We start from the raw sequence: 13,569 nt of genomic DNA, 5'->3' as shown, positions 1-13,569 counted from the left end.
TTAACTAATTTACTTCAAGTAAATTGGCTCCTGTTACCCTCAGTAGAAGAAATTGTTAGTTTTGAGGTCTCCATTTCTAAACTTCAATTTTTCAACCTACTACTATTTGAATTGTACCTTCTCAAAGTTGATTCCAATTAAAAAGCAGTCACCTTTCAGTGCAAGTATCAAAATAACAACAACACATGGAATTCTCTATTTAAATTAGAATATTTTATCACCTAAAATATGTGGAGAAGTGAAGCAATTTGCAAGTCAGTCTAATTAAGGAACTGCTATACAAGATGAATTGAGCCAATATCTATAGCAGATTGCTTTACTGGTATCGTGGCTTTAGAAACGTAGATTCAAAAAATATTGTCCCCAGGATTATCTTATTATTAACTGTAGCAGTGATAGAAAACCCAAGCAAATAAAATTTTGACAAGAGAATATACCATGTTGGTCCAAATTAGGCTATATTTGTAGGTCTTCTCAGCTGCATTTGAAATGAGATGGCTTCATAATCATCCAGAACTTAGAACCTTTTGGTTGGCCGTAGTCAAAGAGGCTCAGAAGGACCAGAGTGTCTATAGAGAACTTTAATTTTTTCCTTTTAATTACATGCACTGTATTTGAGGTTGCAAGTGATTGGTCAACTAGAACCGCTAGGAGGCCTCATTCATGGTTCAGAAGAGATCATTTGAAGTCACTTTTTTTTTAAAGAATTTAATAGACATTAAAAATCTACATCAAATTAGCTTTCCCATCTCCTTGTCCACAGCTTCAGATAAGGACGTAAAATAGCACGCAGCGTGGCGCCAGGGCCAGGGCTGCTCCCGGAAGGCCGCCCCACTTTCCAGACAGAAACACGGAGGGTTCAGTGACTGGGAGAAATACCTTGTCCATCAAACCAGTCCTATATTTTAATAGTTAACGTTTAAAAATAACACTCTTCATGTTTAAATAAATACTAAGCAAGAAGGTAGGAAGGAGAAGTATAATTTACAAAAAAGCATGGTTTGGTAAAGAGACAATCTAGGGAGGAAGAATCAGAGATGAACGGATACTGTTGGTCAGATTCACATCTGTTGTGCACAGGCTCTGGGTCGGCCGTGTGCTGCAAAGGCAGTCACCTCAGGCCGAGGTCTAGTAGGACCCAGGGTGGGGCCGTGTCTTCAGGGCCCCCGTGTGCCAGGCTCTTAGCCCATTTACCCCTTAGAGTAATCATTTTAAAGTAACATTAATCATGAGAGCTAAATACTGTTAAGCATTTACGGTATGTCAAGCACTGTCCTAAGCACTTCAGGTGATAAATCTAATCCTTGCCACCACCCTCTCAGGTAGGTATTTTTATTGATCCATTTTATAAGTGAAGAGACCAAGTGAGTTGAATAACTTTGTTACTGCTGGTAACAGCAGTACCAGCTCCGCTGGTGGAGCAGCAGCGGCCCCAGCGGCCCCTCCCAGTCTCCGTGCGTGCCTCCGTCCACCGGCCTGTCGGGCAACGTCGTAGCTCCTCTGTACTCAGAGGCACCTGGCTCAGAGGGGAGACGTGCCCAGTCTCCCAGGTGTTAAGTGGTAGAGTTCCAGCCCATTTCAGTGGCCTCAGCCGCAGGAGGGACAATTTGAGACAGGCCTTTGGCATTTTTCTCTTCTATAGAAAGTAGGGGAGGTTGCCTCTGCCAGTACTGCCTTCTATTTGGGCCAATATGGTAATTAGAATCATGCTATTAGAATATTCAGCCCGAGGTTTTCAGATAAAAATATAGAATTTTAAATAAAGAAATTTCAGAACCTGATTTTTACTGAATTGAGATCATTTTCTGAGAACAAGTAGCATACCCTGGAGACCGTTGGCAGTTAGCCTGAGCGTGCAGTATGGAACAGGGGTTGTCCTGCATCGAGATGGGCTAGGTGGCCTAATAGGTCTTTCTTTTTTTTCTCTAAATTTCTAGGATTCTCATGATTTGAATATTGATGAACTCTTTGACTTGAACATTTTGTTTCTTCTAATTGTTCATCTTTTCCTGATAATTATAAGGTACTCCAGGAGGATGGAATCAACTATACCCTTTATAAAAGGTGGATTTTTGAAACCATAGACCTTATTTTGTTTTAGTCAAACGTGATCCTAGACTTCTCTCTTCTGACTTCTCCCTCCTCCTTTAAAACAGCCCATGAAAAGAAAAGTTAACTTTTAAAGGTTCTTTTAATTCTGTTCAGTTGGCTTGTTCTTTGTTCCTAATAGACAAAAATTGGAGCCCTCCAGTGGAGAACTCAGGGTGTGCAGGTGGGATGGGGTGAGGACCAGCTCAGCAGCTCCCACAGCCACCGTCAAATGCTTTGGGTTTGAAAGTGTGTGGGTTCTTAATAAATACTACTTAATGATGACAGCAGGATGAGGCATTTAACATGAATAATTAAGAATAAAGGATTCTTGGTGGCTTTTGGGTCTTAATTTAATATAATCCAAATAGACCTGTTGTTCCCTTCTTCTGTCCACTTTTTTAGTGGGTGAAGAGAAGGGAAAATGTTAACAATGTTAGTGCTTTGCAGTATTTTACTAAGTAGTTAAATAAAAGCATAGACATATAAACTGGTTTGAACGAAAGATAATTCTTCTATGTAACATTTTCATATTAATTCAGATATCCAGGTAGATTGCCAGAACAAACTAGTTTGTTGCACATAGTTTTTCATTCAAGTGTGGACATGTGGACATTGGAAAGGTCTGTTTTGGCTCGAGAGCATTTGTGTTTGTCTTGCGGTGTAGATGTCTGATATGCCAAAGCCTGCCTTCATGAAGCAGAACCTGGATGTGCTTGGAATCGGGACCTACCACAATATCGCCTTCATACACCCCGACACTCCCATCATTAAGGCCTTGAACGTCTTTGTAGAAAGACGAGTGTCGGCCTTGCCTGTAGTGGACGAGTCAGGTCTGTGTGTTCGGCCATCCCAATGGAACAGAAATAACTTATCTCATTAGAGTAAAATTATTGTTAAATGACCCAGCATATCAGTTAAGTGGGGGAAATGAAAATTTAGATATGGTGAATAAATTTAGCACCAAAGAGCACTCAAGATAATAAAAATTTTAAACTGGCTTATTTTCAGATTTTCCATTATGATATGATTTCATTTCCATTTAGAAATAGATGTTTATTTTATTTAGCAATATTTAATTCCCTAGTAATTATCTAGTTAAGATTGATTTTAAATGTTATTTTTTGTTTCTAAGACATTTTTCTAACATATATTTTCATTTTTAGGAAAAGTTGTAGATATTTATTCCAAATTTGATGTAATTGTAAGTATTTTTAATTTTATTAAACCCGTCATCTAGAATGCATTTAAAACATTTTCATTAATGTGTTTTTTTCCCTAATTTAATAATTCCTAGCTTTTTTGAGTATGAGAATCTTATTAGAGAATTCCGTAGACTCCTCATAGTTTTAATATTCATTGGTTTAGCAATGAATAATATATTGGTAGCATTTTATAATTCTTTGTCTTTTCAGTACATGTGTAGTTTATCCATCACTACAGCATGTGTTTATATTATATTGTAAATGGTCGTATTTCTATGTGGGAGACAGCATTTATTCCGCCAACAGTCATGGGCTTAGTGGACACACGAATTTGTGGATCCTTGTCATCTCCATCCCCTTGTTTGCCGATTTGGGAACAGCTGTTCTAAAGAAAACAGCAAATGTATTAAACAGAGTTATGTAAAGTCCTGTTTTTTAGTCCCTGGTTTAAATCTACTTGGTGGATTTTGGTGCTACAACTTTCCAGTTGTTCCTTTTTTTCCTCATTCATTTTAAAGGCACTTTCTTAGAGTTTTACATTATATTTAAGAAAAGGAACTGAAACTTTAATAGCCCCAAATGTGCACACCATTTTTTCCATATTATTGACCCCAGCATTAAATATTCTTTTGCAGCTGTCTCAAACCCTTTTGTTTCATCCTGTTCTGTTTAACATAATAGACACCAAAAAATATGCTTATTGGAATTTGGTTGATTGGAACCCTCTAAGATTAATCAGAACCCTGAGAAGCCATTTGGATCTATGGGGCTTATATGGCCTGTTCTTCCTCCATGATTGCTTGATCCTGGTGGGTCCTCCAAAAACTTCCTAGCAAAAACCTTGTTCCCTAAGGGAAGGCTCATAGGGAGAGACCATTCAGGCAGGTTCCCTAGCTGTATGGCACTTCTCACCCTTTACCAATGTTAGTCCACCTCTCCAAAGACTGTTCACTCAGGGGATAGAGCCTTATGGGTCAGAAGCGGGGAATCTTCGGTAGGACGTGCAGCCAGAATTTAACAAAGTTGCTTCATAATTAAGGTACGCTTTGCGAGCTTTAATTATTATTGATGAGATGATGAAATAACAGTACTGGTGGCATGTTAGAAGCTGGTATGGTGGCACTAAATTAAGATAAACATTAATGTCTTTAAAAATCAGCTTGCTTCAAACTTACTAATTTTGGTCGTTAATGTGAATTGAAATGAAAGGATGTAATTCATTCTGTTACCTTGTTACAGAACCTTGCTGCTGAGAAAACGTACAACAACTTAGATATCACCGTGACCCAGGCCCTGCAGCACCGCTCGCAGTATTTCGAGGGTGTTGTGAAGTGCAGCAAGCTGGAGGTGCTGGAGACCATTGTGGACAGAATAGTGAGAGCTGAGGTGAGGCGGCTGCACCAGGGCCCTCCCCCCTCCTGCCCGCCCGCCTGCCCCCGAGGCCGTACTGCCAATTTTGAATCCCAGGAACGGCCGTGAAGGCAGCCTTCACGTCCAGTCAGGTGGCGCGGTTCCCGTTCCAGAACCCGGCATGGTACTTGGCACCTAGTGGGTCATCTGTAATCAGTGTTCACGGAACTGAATTGATAAGTCCTGATACATAGTTGAATCAAATACACTGCTAAGATACTGCCATGGTTTAAAAAATCTATGCTTAAGAAAACAAAATTCCCCAGAGCTTTAAGTTCCATTAGGGCATTTATGAATTTAAAGTTAAAAATGTGTAATTATGTAGTTTTAACAAAGTGAATGATAAATCAATAAAATGTATTCTGATCCTTTTTTTTTTTTAAGTTAAAGTAATTTTCTCTCTTCCCACCAGTCTCTCTCTCTTTCCTGATTTAGATAAATAGTAGATGGTCTAGTAACTTCATCCCCTGACCTTCAGCACTCATGTCCTCTTGTACTTTACTGCCTAGAGGGTTTTCAAGTATACTCTGCATAACACTCTAAATAAAAGATGAGCAGGATCATTTTATAATGTACTAATTCAGTATGTCCACTCCCCAAATCATTTCTTTCCTTTCTTGTTAGACAGGGATAGGAACGTTATCCTGTTTATCACTTTTTAGGACTGAAAGATGCAACTGTGTTCATTCTGGAACAACCCCTAATTAGGCAAAATTAATTCATAAAGATAAGTCTGCTTTGATGCTTTTTATTATAAATACAAGAATCCAGTTCAAGAAGAAAAGTACTGGATTATGTTTTGGGCTAATAACAGGCGACCTTGGCTTTCTGAAAGTGACGTATGAAGTAGTGTTTTGCATCAGAGCAAGCGCCCCATTTCAGGAGCCATCATTATAGAGACCCCCCAGCCCCGCTTTATCATTGTGTTCAAGAGTCCCCCCAACCCCGGCCTCAGCTGAGGGCACTCCCCCAGCTTCCACTGTCATGGCTCTTAACATGTTTCATTAGAATCTCAGTATGAAGTCTTTTCTTTTTCTACTTGAATTTAACATCCACCGCTATTTGTTTTCCATAGGGTTTTAATTGACTTAGGAATATGTCTTAACTTTTTATTAATATCCTTAGAATTATGTCCCTTTTGAAGATCATAAGCAGAAATAAGTAAGGCATCCCTCCCTAAGTATTTATTATAAGGACAGTGGACATCCATATGATGGAATCCTTTATAATGATTAAAAATCATATTATAGAAGAACATTTGTTGACATGGAAAAACATTCACAATATATTGCTAAGAAAAGGTCACTTATTACACACAGTATGATTGTGTTAATATACATGCATCTGCATAGAAAAGAGACTAGACACTCACACCACAGTGTAACAGCGGCTATTTTTGGGTGACGAGTCCTGGCTGACGTGAGGAACGTGGAGAGTGCCAGTGCTCCTCTGTGTCCCTGAGCTCGCTCGTTTGAGCACCTGGTACTGTCAGGTAGAAGAAGAAAGTAATTGGTTTGTCCTTTAAGCTCATCTGGTGAGCAATAGAAATTTCATCTACTGATGAAATATGAAATAAGTCATTGAGGAAAATAAAGATGTAATTAAATATCTTCTCAAGTTATACATCTTGACTTTTTTCCTCATTAAAATAAGTTCTTTCACCAGATGACTCCTCACTGGGGGACAAAGACCAGCTTTTAGCTTCAGCATAGTTTGTTAGGAGAAGGATGTATGGTGACAGCGATGATTCAGTTTATTTATATGACGTAAATATCGCACTAGCATTTAGATATCTCAGACAAGGAACATTCCTAAGTTTAGACTCAGCAACAGATGACAAGAAAATATTTTTGGTAGTCATTTTTGTCTGGTAGGTCTCTAGGTGAGATGGTTTCCCCTTGACGTTCAGTAGTTCAGAAGATGGTTATTTAATTATCATTATTGAATGTTAACAACAGATTGTGTCTAGTGTAGAATATAAAGCATTCTCTGATCTTAGATGTAAACCATCACTTTAATTTATAATTATAATAAATAACTGTGTCATTATATCAGGATTATTGAAGAAGCTAAGTTTTTTTAGAGAAACTTTTAAAAGAAGTTTATGTTGATTGGCATGAGAAAGATGACAAAGTGATTTGTTTTAACCTAAAGCAAGCTATGATGTCAAAAGCATCACCAACGCAGTATCAAAACAATTTCCCCCCTCTTTCCATCTCTTTCCTGTGCCTCCTCCTACCCCATTTTGTACCAGCAGGGGGTTGACTGTTCAGTATGGAGAACAGGGTCTCCAAGGTAATCGACCGCCTGTGGGGGGCCTCAGGCCTCAGTCCTAAACGTTTTGTGTTTTTTTTTTTTTTTTGAGGAAGATTAGCCCTGAGCTAACATCTGTTGCCAATCCTCCTTTTTGCTGAGGAAGATTGGTCCTGGGCTAACATCCGTGCCCATCTTCCTCTACTTCATATGGGACGCCACCACAACATGGCTTGACAAGCGGTGCATTGGTCTGCGCCCAGGATACGAACCTGCAAACCCCGGGCCGCCAAAGCACAGCGTGCGAACTCAACCGCTATGCCACCGGGCCAGCCCCCTAGACCTTTTAAATCAGAGAAGCTGATGCTTTCTCACTCCTTTGCTGTATAAGGATGCTTCCTTATAGTGATCCTCAGAACGTTATCCATTCATTTATAAAATACTTTTGAGTAGAAAATGAGACATGAATATAATCTATTTCACTTTATTATATTTCATTTATCCTCTGAATGTTATTCTTAATATATGAACTTCATAGAGAAAAGACACGATAAAAAATGAAAATCTAAGAACAGTGATGTGTTATTTAGTTTCAGTGCTCATTTGGACTTCCTTCCCTTGTAAAACAGCATCTGATAGTTATTAGACACTAAGATACAACTTTAAAAAATTAAAAACTGTTCAAGAGACTATTATAGCTACATTGTACTTCATGTTTTGAGTTGTATCTTTCATATATTAATATTTTGAAATTTGAAAACTCAGCAGGACGTAGCTGGCTAATTTTTCTTAAAAATAGTCAAGCAAATCAGCATTGCAGTTCGACCTTAGAGCCAAAGACCTTTATATGGTTCTACACACTGCTACTTCCTCTCATTTGTGGGACGTATGCATGGTATAGTATATGAAAGCTACTTTTTCTAATATCCATTTAAAAACTTCTTTATTTAAACTTTCACATGTCGCCTCCTTTTCTCTTGTTTGCAGGTCCATCGGCTGGTGGTAGTGAATGAAGCAGATAGCATCGTGGGTATCATTTCCCTGTCAGATATTCTGCAAGCCCTGATACTCACGCCGGCAGGTATGACTGCAGTCCTGACCTTCACCCTGAGGTGCAAGAAGCGCGGGAGGTGGAAGAGGGTACAGCAAGCAGCTGCTCATCCGCCCCCCGCAGATCACCGCCTTCTGTGCGTTACCTTGCAAACATTTTCACTTTCTCTGTGGTTTTGAAGTTTTACTGTTCTACTTGGGTGACAGAGAAAAGTTCATAGAAAGTATTCTGACTCAGGAGCATCCTCTCGACGCCCCACAGTGCCTGAGTGATCGGGGATTCACTGCCATGTTCATCAGAACCTTTTCCACCGAAAAGCTAAGATCTCCTCCGTTTTGCTTTATTTTTGGTACGACACACTGGAAAATACAGGAGGGAAATTCTTTGGGTTCTAACTATTGAAACCTTTCATCTACCCTTGTTAAAAAAAAAAAAAAGCTTACTAGTGTTTTGAGTATATAACACAAAAGACCTAACTAAACACAAACTTTTTTCCATTAGTAGTGTATGGAAATTACATTTTTACCATGTTTACCAAACATGGTAAAATTACCATGTTTATTACCATTTTACATGTTTACCAAACAGCCTGGGTGGCTAAACTCCTTTTCTGCTTGATTCCCCAAGCAAGCCCTCAGGTCACAGTCAGGGAGCCTTCGGAGAGGGAGGAGGGGGCTTTGGAAGAGAGGGGTCGGTGTTCCTCCTGTGTCACACGTTTCATAGTGGGGTGGGCTGAAGGGGCCCAAAATCACCAGCTGTCCCTTTCTTTCCCCTTCCCACTTTTCCCCCTAACCCCCATTAAGTACGAACAGCCCAGCCTCGGGCCTCACCGACGGAGCCCAAGATGGGAGACTAAGTGACATGCACTTTGAACTCTTAGAAGTTAAACATTAAAGTGTGTGTGTACTACAGTATTGATTTTTCTCTAGTTCAAAAATCAATCAAACTAAACTAGCTAAGACTAGTTTTGGCAATTGGCCTATAACTTAAAGATACCCACCCTAGAAGAATCTCCGCCACCAGCAGGAAACATTGCATGTACTAGGTGAGGACATCAGGGGCGTGATTCCAGCAGAGGAGTGACTCACAGCGGGCCGCAGAGCAGCAGCAGCCCCTGGGAATTGTTGGAATGCACATCGTGGAGCCCCTCCCCATATCAACTGAATCAGAAACGGTAGAGATAGGGCCTGGTGCAGTCATTTTCAAATTTATTAGAGAACCTGAAACACATGATAATCTTTATAATCATGAAATATTGATAAAATGAATAAATGGATGTGAGATTGTTCATAGCATTATTTGAATTAACCAAAAACTGGAAATAATCCAAGTATCTTTGAGCAGAAGAATGGACAGACTGCATTATATTCGTCCAGTGGAATGCTACACAGCATTGACAATGAACACACATAGCTACCTTTGACAGTGGACAAACCTCACAGACTACATCAAGCAAAGGATCAGGAGCAGTCCCAAGAGTGGGTTTACATTTTATATACAACTGGACATCTCCTTCATGCATGTTAGGAAGGGCCTGTCTCTGGGCAGACTCATCCCCACAGGCATATAACTCAGCAACTTCAGAAAGAGATACCCCTTTTCCAGGCAGCTGGCCCTGGGCCAAGGCACACCGTTTGCCCAGCAGAGTCAGGCCGCTTCTCAGCTCTTGTCTGTCCCTGCAGCCAAGATGCTTTGTGCATCACAAACGCAGAGTAAACAAGTTCTTATCCTCTCTGTGCCTTGGTGTCCCAAACCATAAGAATGAGAATGTTGGGCTGGATGAGTTTAAATTTCCATCTAGATTTGGTATTTCAAAACTTCTAAGTCATTAATGCTCCTCTGCAGGGAGGAAGCCTGTTCCGCAGCTGGGATTTGAAATGTATATTACCATAGAAGTAACATTAGAAAGATAGGGATAGTTGAGTTAGAACTGTTTATAATAGAATGTGTATAACACTATTTAGGAAAATGCTCTGTGTTCCTAATAAGTGGATTATAAGTGAACGAACATTTGGAGCAGAACTCTGTTGGAACGCGGGGACAGCCTCCATCCATCAGCAGCAGTTCAGATGTGCACTTAACCCATGGCATAGCAGTTAAGTGCGTGGGCTCCGCTGCTGGCGGCCCAGGTTCGAATCCTGGGCACGCACTGACACAATGGTTATCAGGACATGCTGTGGTGGCGTCCCATATAAAGTAGAGGAAGATGGGCACGGATGTTAGCCCAGGCCCAGTCTTCCTCAGCAAAAAGAGGAGGATCAGCATCAGATGTTAGCTCAGGGCTGATCTTCCTCACCAGGAAAAAAAAAAAAAAGCGCATGTGTATAGGAGACGGCATGGCATAAGCATCAAACTAGGGGTCCAGCCTGGTTAGCTCGTTCCCTGTCATCCCCTAAGAGCTGAGTGTGAGCAAGCTGCTCACCTCATTTAGCATCCGTTCCTTCAGCTGTAGAATGAGCAGGCTGATACAGGCCCTGTGGCCCTCCAAGATACTTTGAGTTGAAACCAAAAATGTGAGTGAAAGCTCTTTGTGCACAATAAGGCACCACACCCAGGACAAGCACTGGTGGGTGAATGTTTATGGAATACTCAATAAGAGACACTTTTAGAAAGCATCCACTCTTATGTGAATAAGAGGTACCAGTGGTTATTCTTTTTACCAGATAATGGACACAACTCCTCATTATGGATACTGATTCAATATTTAACACTTTGTTTCCGAGAAAGTTTTTAGCCATAGTTCATTGTCAAACTTAGACTGTCCAGACAAACCTCAGTATCTACACATGCAGCCAATGAGGAAGCAATCTGATGGCAATAGCTACAGTTTTTTAGCCCTTTATTTTTATAGATTGATAATCTCTTTCAAAAGTGTAGTGTCTTCTGGGGTCTGATGAGAAAATAGGAGAGAAGCTGCTGTGATGAGAACAATGGTAGCTCCAGCAACCCATTTTGAAATATCCTGGCCAGATAGGAGTAGGTGTCATGTGCAATTACCCTTAAACATGTTATAATGCTTTTTTTTTTTACATTTTTTAAGTATGTACAACGGAAATACTTTGCATCTTCACTAAAGCATAAATACATATTTATTTTTAAAAAATTTTAGCAGAACCCTTTTCTTTTCCAAATGAAATCTTACATATTTAGAATTACAATGTGTAATATGGATTAAAAGTGTGCTGCAGTAATGCTGGTTGAGAGTGGGGAGCTGGAGCCCACCTGGTCATTCCCACTTCTCCACCTCCTGCAGCCTCTGGAACGTCCTCATAAGGCACTGCAGGGTACAGGCAGGAACCACTGAGGTGCAGAACCACTGCTACTGTGATGTAGGACATGCACAGCTGCAACGTATTTTTGTTGCTTTGAAATTTTCATTTTCCCTCTGCTGACAGGTGCCAAACAGAAGGAGACGGAAACCGAATGACCGCTGTGAATGGAGAAGCCCTTGTAGGAAAACTTGAACAAAGATTCTGGGTCATGCTTTGCCTCATGAACACTGACCGTGATAGAAGAGACTGAAATGGCTGAGAATGTATATCAGGGTTTAGTGATGGGTATTTTTTCCAGTAATGTTGAAACTAAGCATAAAAAAGAAAGATTTTATGTGTTTGAAGATTCAGGCTTGCATTAAAAGACTATTTTCAGGCCTTTGTCTGAAATATTTCAAATGCTGTATGTCATTCAAGTGCACTGTGTCCTGAAATTTTATTAGTTTTCATTTCAAAGAACTCACTGGTATGTAACAGGTAATATGACATAAGGCGAGTGTATGGCATATTCAGATCTAGTGCCTTATGTCAGAACACAGCGATATGTCATCACTACTGCCCCTTGCAGCGGAGCGTGTCCCTGTGTGAAGTGACACTGTGCTGGCGTGTGACAGTCTTTGAACCTTTACCAAATCAGCTTGTTTTCATTAGATGTGTCAAACAGTTGTAATTGGAATATAAATAATTACTTTATAAAATTTTAATGACAGTTTTATGTTTGTGTTCTGTTCTGAACTGTAGTGTAAGCAAGACTGCTTTACAACAGCTTTATTTATTTTTACTTTGATGCAATTTTTTACACATCTTTTGGTGGGTAAACTTCACCATACCTATTAATAAACCATTGGTTGTTATTTTAAAATGGCAAATTTCTCATTATTTAAGTTTGGATCTGGAAAGGATATGACTTCTAAAAGAGCCACTGTTCGGCTTTAAAAGATGAAGTTTCTAAAAGCCTGTGTGGAAACCTGCTCTGCTGGACTGGAAACAGGCCGCGGTTATGAGGAAACGAAGTGCCGGGAAGATGTCTATTTTTTTCTTGTGTATTGAAATGTAAAATCACGATGTTTGTGTGACTGCTGATGCGATTGTTTCTGTAAATTTCATTGTGGCATATGCAGTATTGTCATGGTTGAAGAGAAACACAATGTTTCCTGATGTAAGTGCTCTGAAAATGTTGACACTGTATATATATGAGTATAGTTTGGTTTTTTGTTTTTTGGGTTTTTTTTTTTTGCAGATTGAAAAATTAAAATAAATCCTACTATATACCATTTTGTTAAAGAAGTTCTTTAAAATACCATGTATTTCAGCACATAGGAATTAAAATTCTACATGCAGTTTCCCACTTAGATATTTCTCCCTGAATAAAGGAGAAAATGAATTCTCATATCCTTTCTTCTCATCATCAGAAAAAAAACCTTAATGATTTTACTCATAAACTTTATATCTCTCCATTATTAAATAGAACATATTTAATTAAAAGTTGCCACGCAGATTTTCTTGTGCTTAGGTGTCAATGTTTTCATTTCCTAGGAGGCCAGATATGAGGAAGAGCATATGATTATGTTTTCCCCATAGAAACAGTAGTGGTTGTGACTTAGGCTAATGGTAATGCTTGGGAGAAAGGAAGAAAGTCACAAAGCTGCTTAAAACAATGCAGTTTTGAAGCTCGGAACATCTATTCTCAATCTGCCCCTTGTCTGTGAAGTGCACACAAGTGCGCACGGACTACACGATGTATAGGTGACATGCTGTGTATCTTCTGCTTCAGAAGACAGTTTGGGGCCACTTACTTATAAAGAAATGTTAGCAGTTTCTCTTCCCATGAGGCACATGCACGTCCAGCAGGCCTCTGACCCTCTCTAACCCTTGTTAAGGGTTTTGAGTTGTGTGGACGTGTGTTTTGCACGTTGGCTTGAGTGGAGCAGCCTCGTCTAGTCATCAGACTACGACCAACGACAGTGTGTTATCCTTTAGTTTCCATCTAAAAGTTAGCATTTGTTCCCATCAAACGATAAAGGCTGGGTGATAGTGAATGTGCTTCCCAGTGTCCTAGGAATCAGAGAAGTGGCACTTAAAGAAGGCCAGGTGCAGGAAGGATTCTAGGGGAAAAGCCGTCTATCTCCTGAGAGAGAGAAACCCACCTTGAAACCCTTGATGGACGAGCCTCGGGTGTCTGCAGCGTCCTCATCACTGTGAGGCTCGCCAGGACCCCGTGGGCAGTGGGCTCACTGCAATGCCATTGTGTCACCAGCAGGGACTCCGGCCCTCACACCAAGGAGGAGCT

At 40.1% G+C, this 13,569-nt stretch overlaps 1 protein-coding gene across 3 annotated transcripts in view; it reads left to right on the top strand.

Annotated features, from left to right (window-relative positions):
* The window catches only part of PRKAG2 (protein kinase AMP-activated non-catalytic subunit gamma 2), a 275,959-nt gene extending 263,406 nt beyond the window's left edge, over positions 1–12,553 (top strand). For all 3 annotated transcript variants that reach the window (XM_014787605.2, XM_004430594.3, XM_087433337.1), the window contains 5 exons: positions 2,756–2,921; positions 3,255–3,292; positions 4,533–4,679; positions 7,944–8,037; positions 11,403–12,553. In XM_014787605.2, the coding sequence (XP_014643091.1) occupies positions 2,756–2,921; positions 3,255–3,292; positions 4,533–4,679; positions 7,944–8,037; positions 11,403–11,434 (477 nt within the window). In that variant the 3' untranslated portion in view covers positions 11,435–12,553. The remainder of the gene's footprint in view (positions 1–2,755; positions 2,922–3,254; positions 3,293–4,532; positions 4,680–7,943; positions 8,038–11,402) is intronic.
* The last annotated feature ends 1,016 nt before the right edge of the window (positions 12,554–13,569 follow it).

The sequence above is a fragment of the Ceratotherium simum genome, chromosome 1 (genome assembly GCF_057802395.1).
Source record: "Ceratotherium simum simum isolate JZ-2026a chromosome 1, ASM5780239v1, whole genome shotgun sequence".
Classification (NCBI taxonomy): domain Eukaryota; kingdom Metazoa; phylum Chordata; class Mammalia; order Perissodactyla; family Rhinocerotidae; genus Ceratotherium; species Ceratotherium simum.
This window is presented reverse-complemented; position numbering and strand designations above follow the sequence as displayed.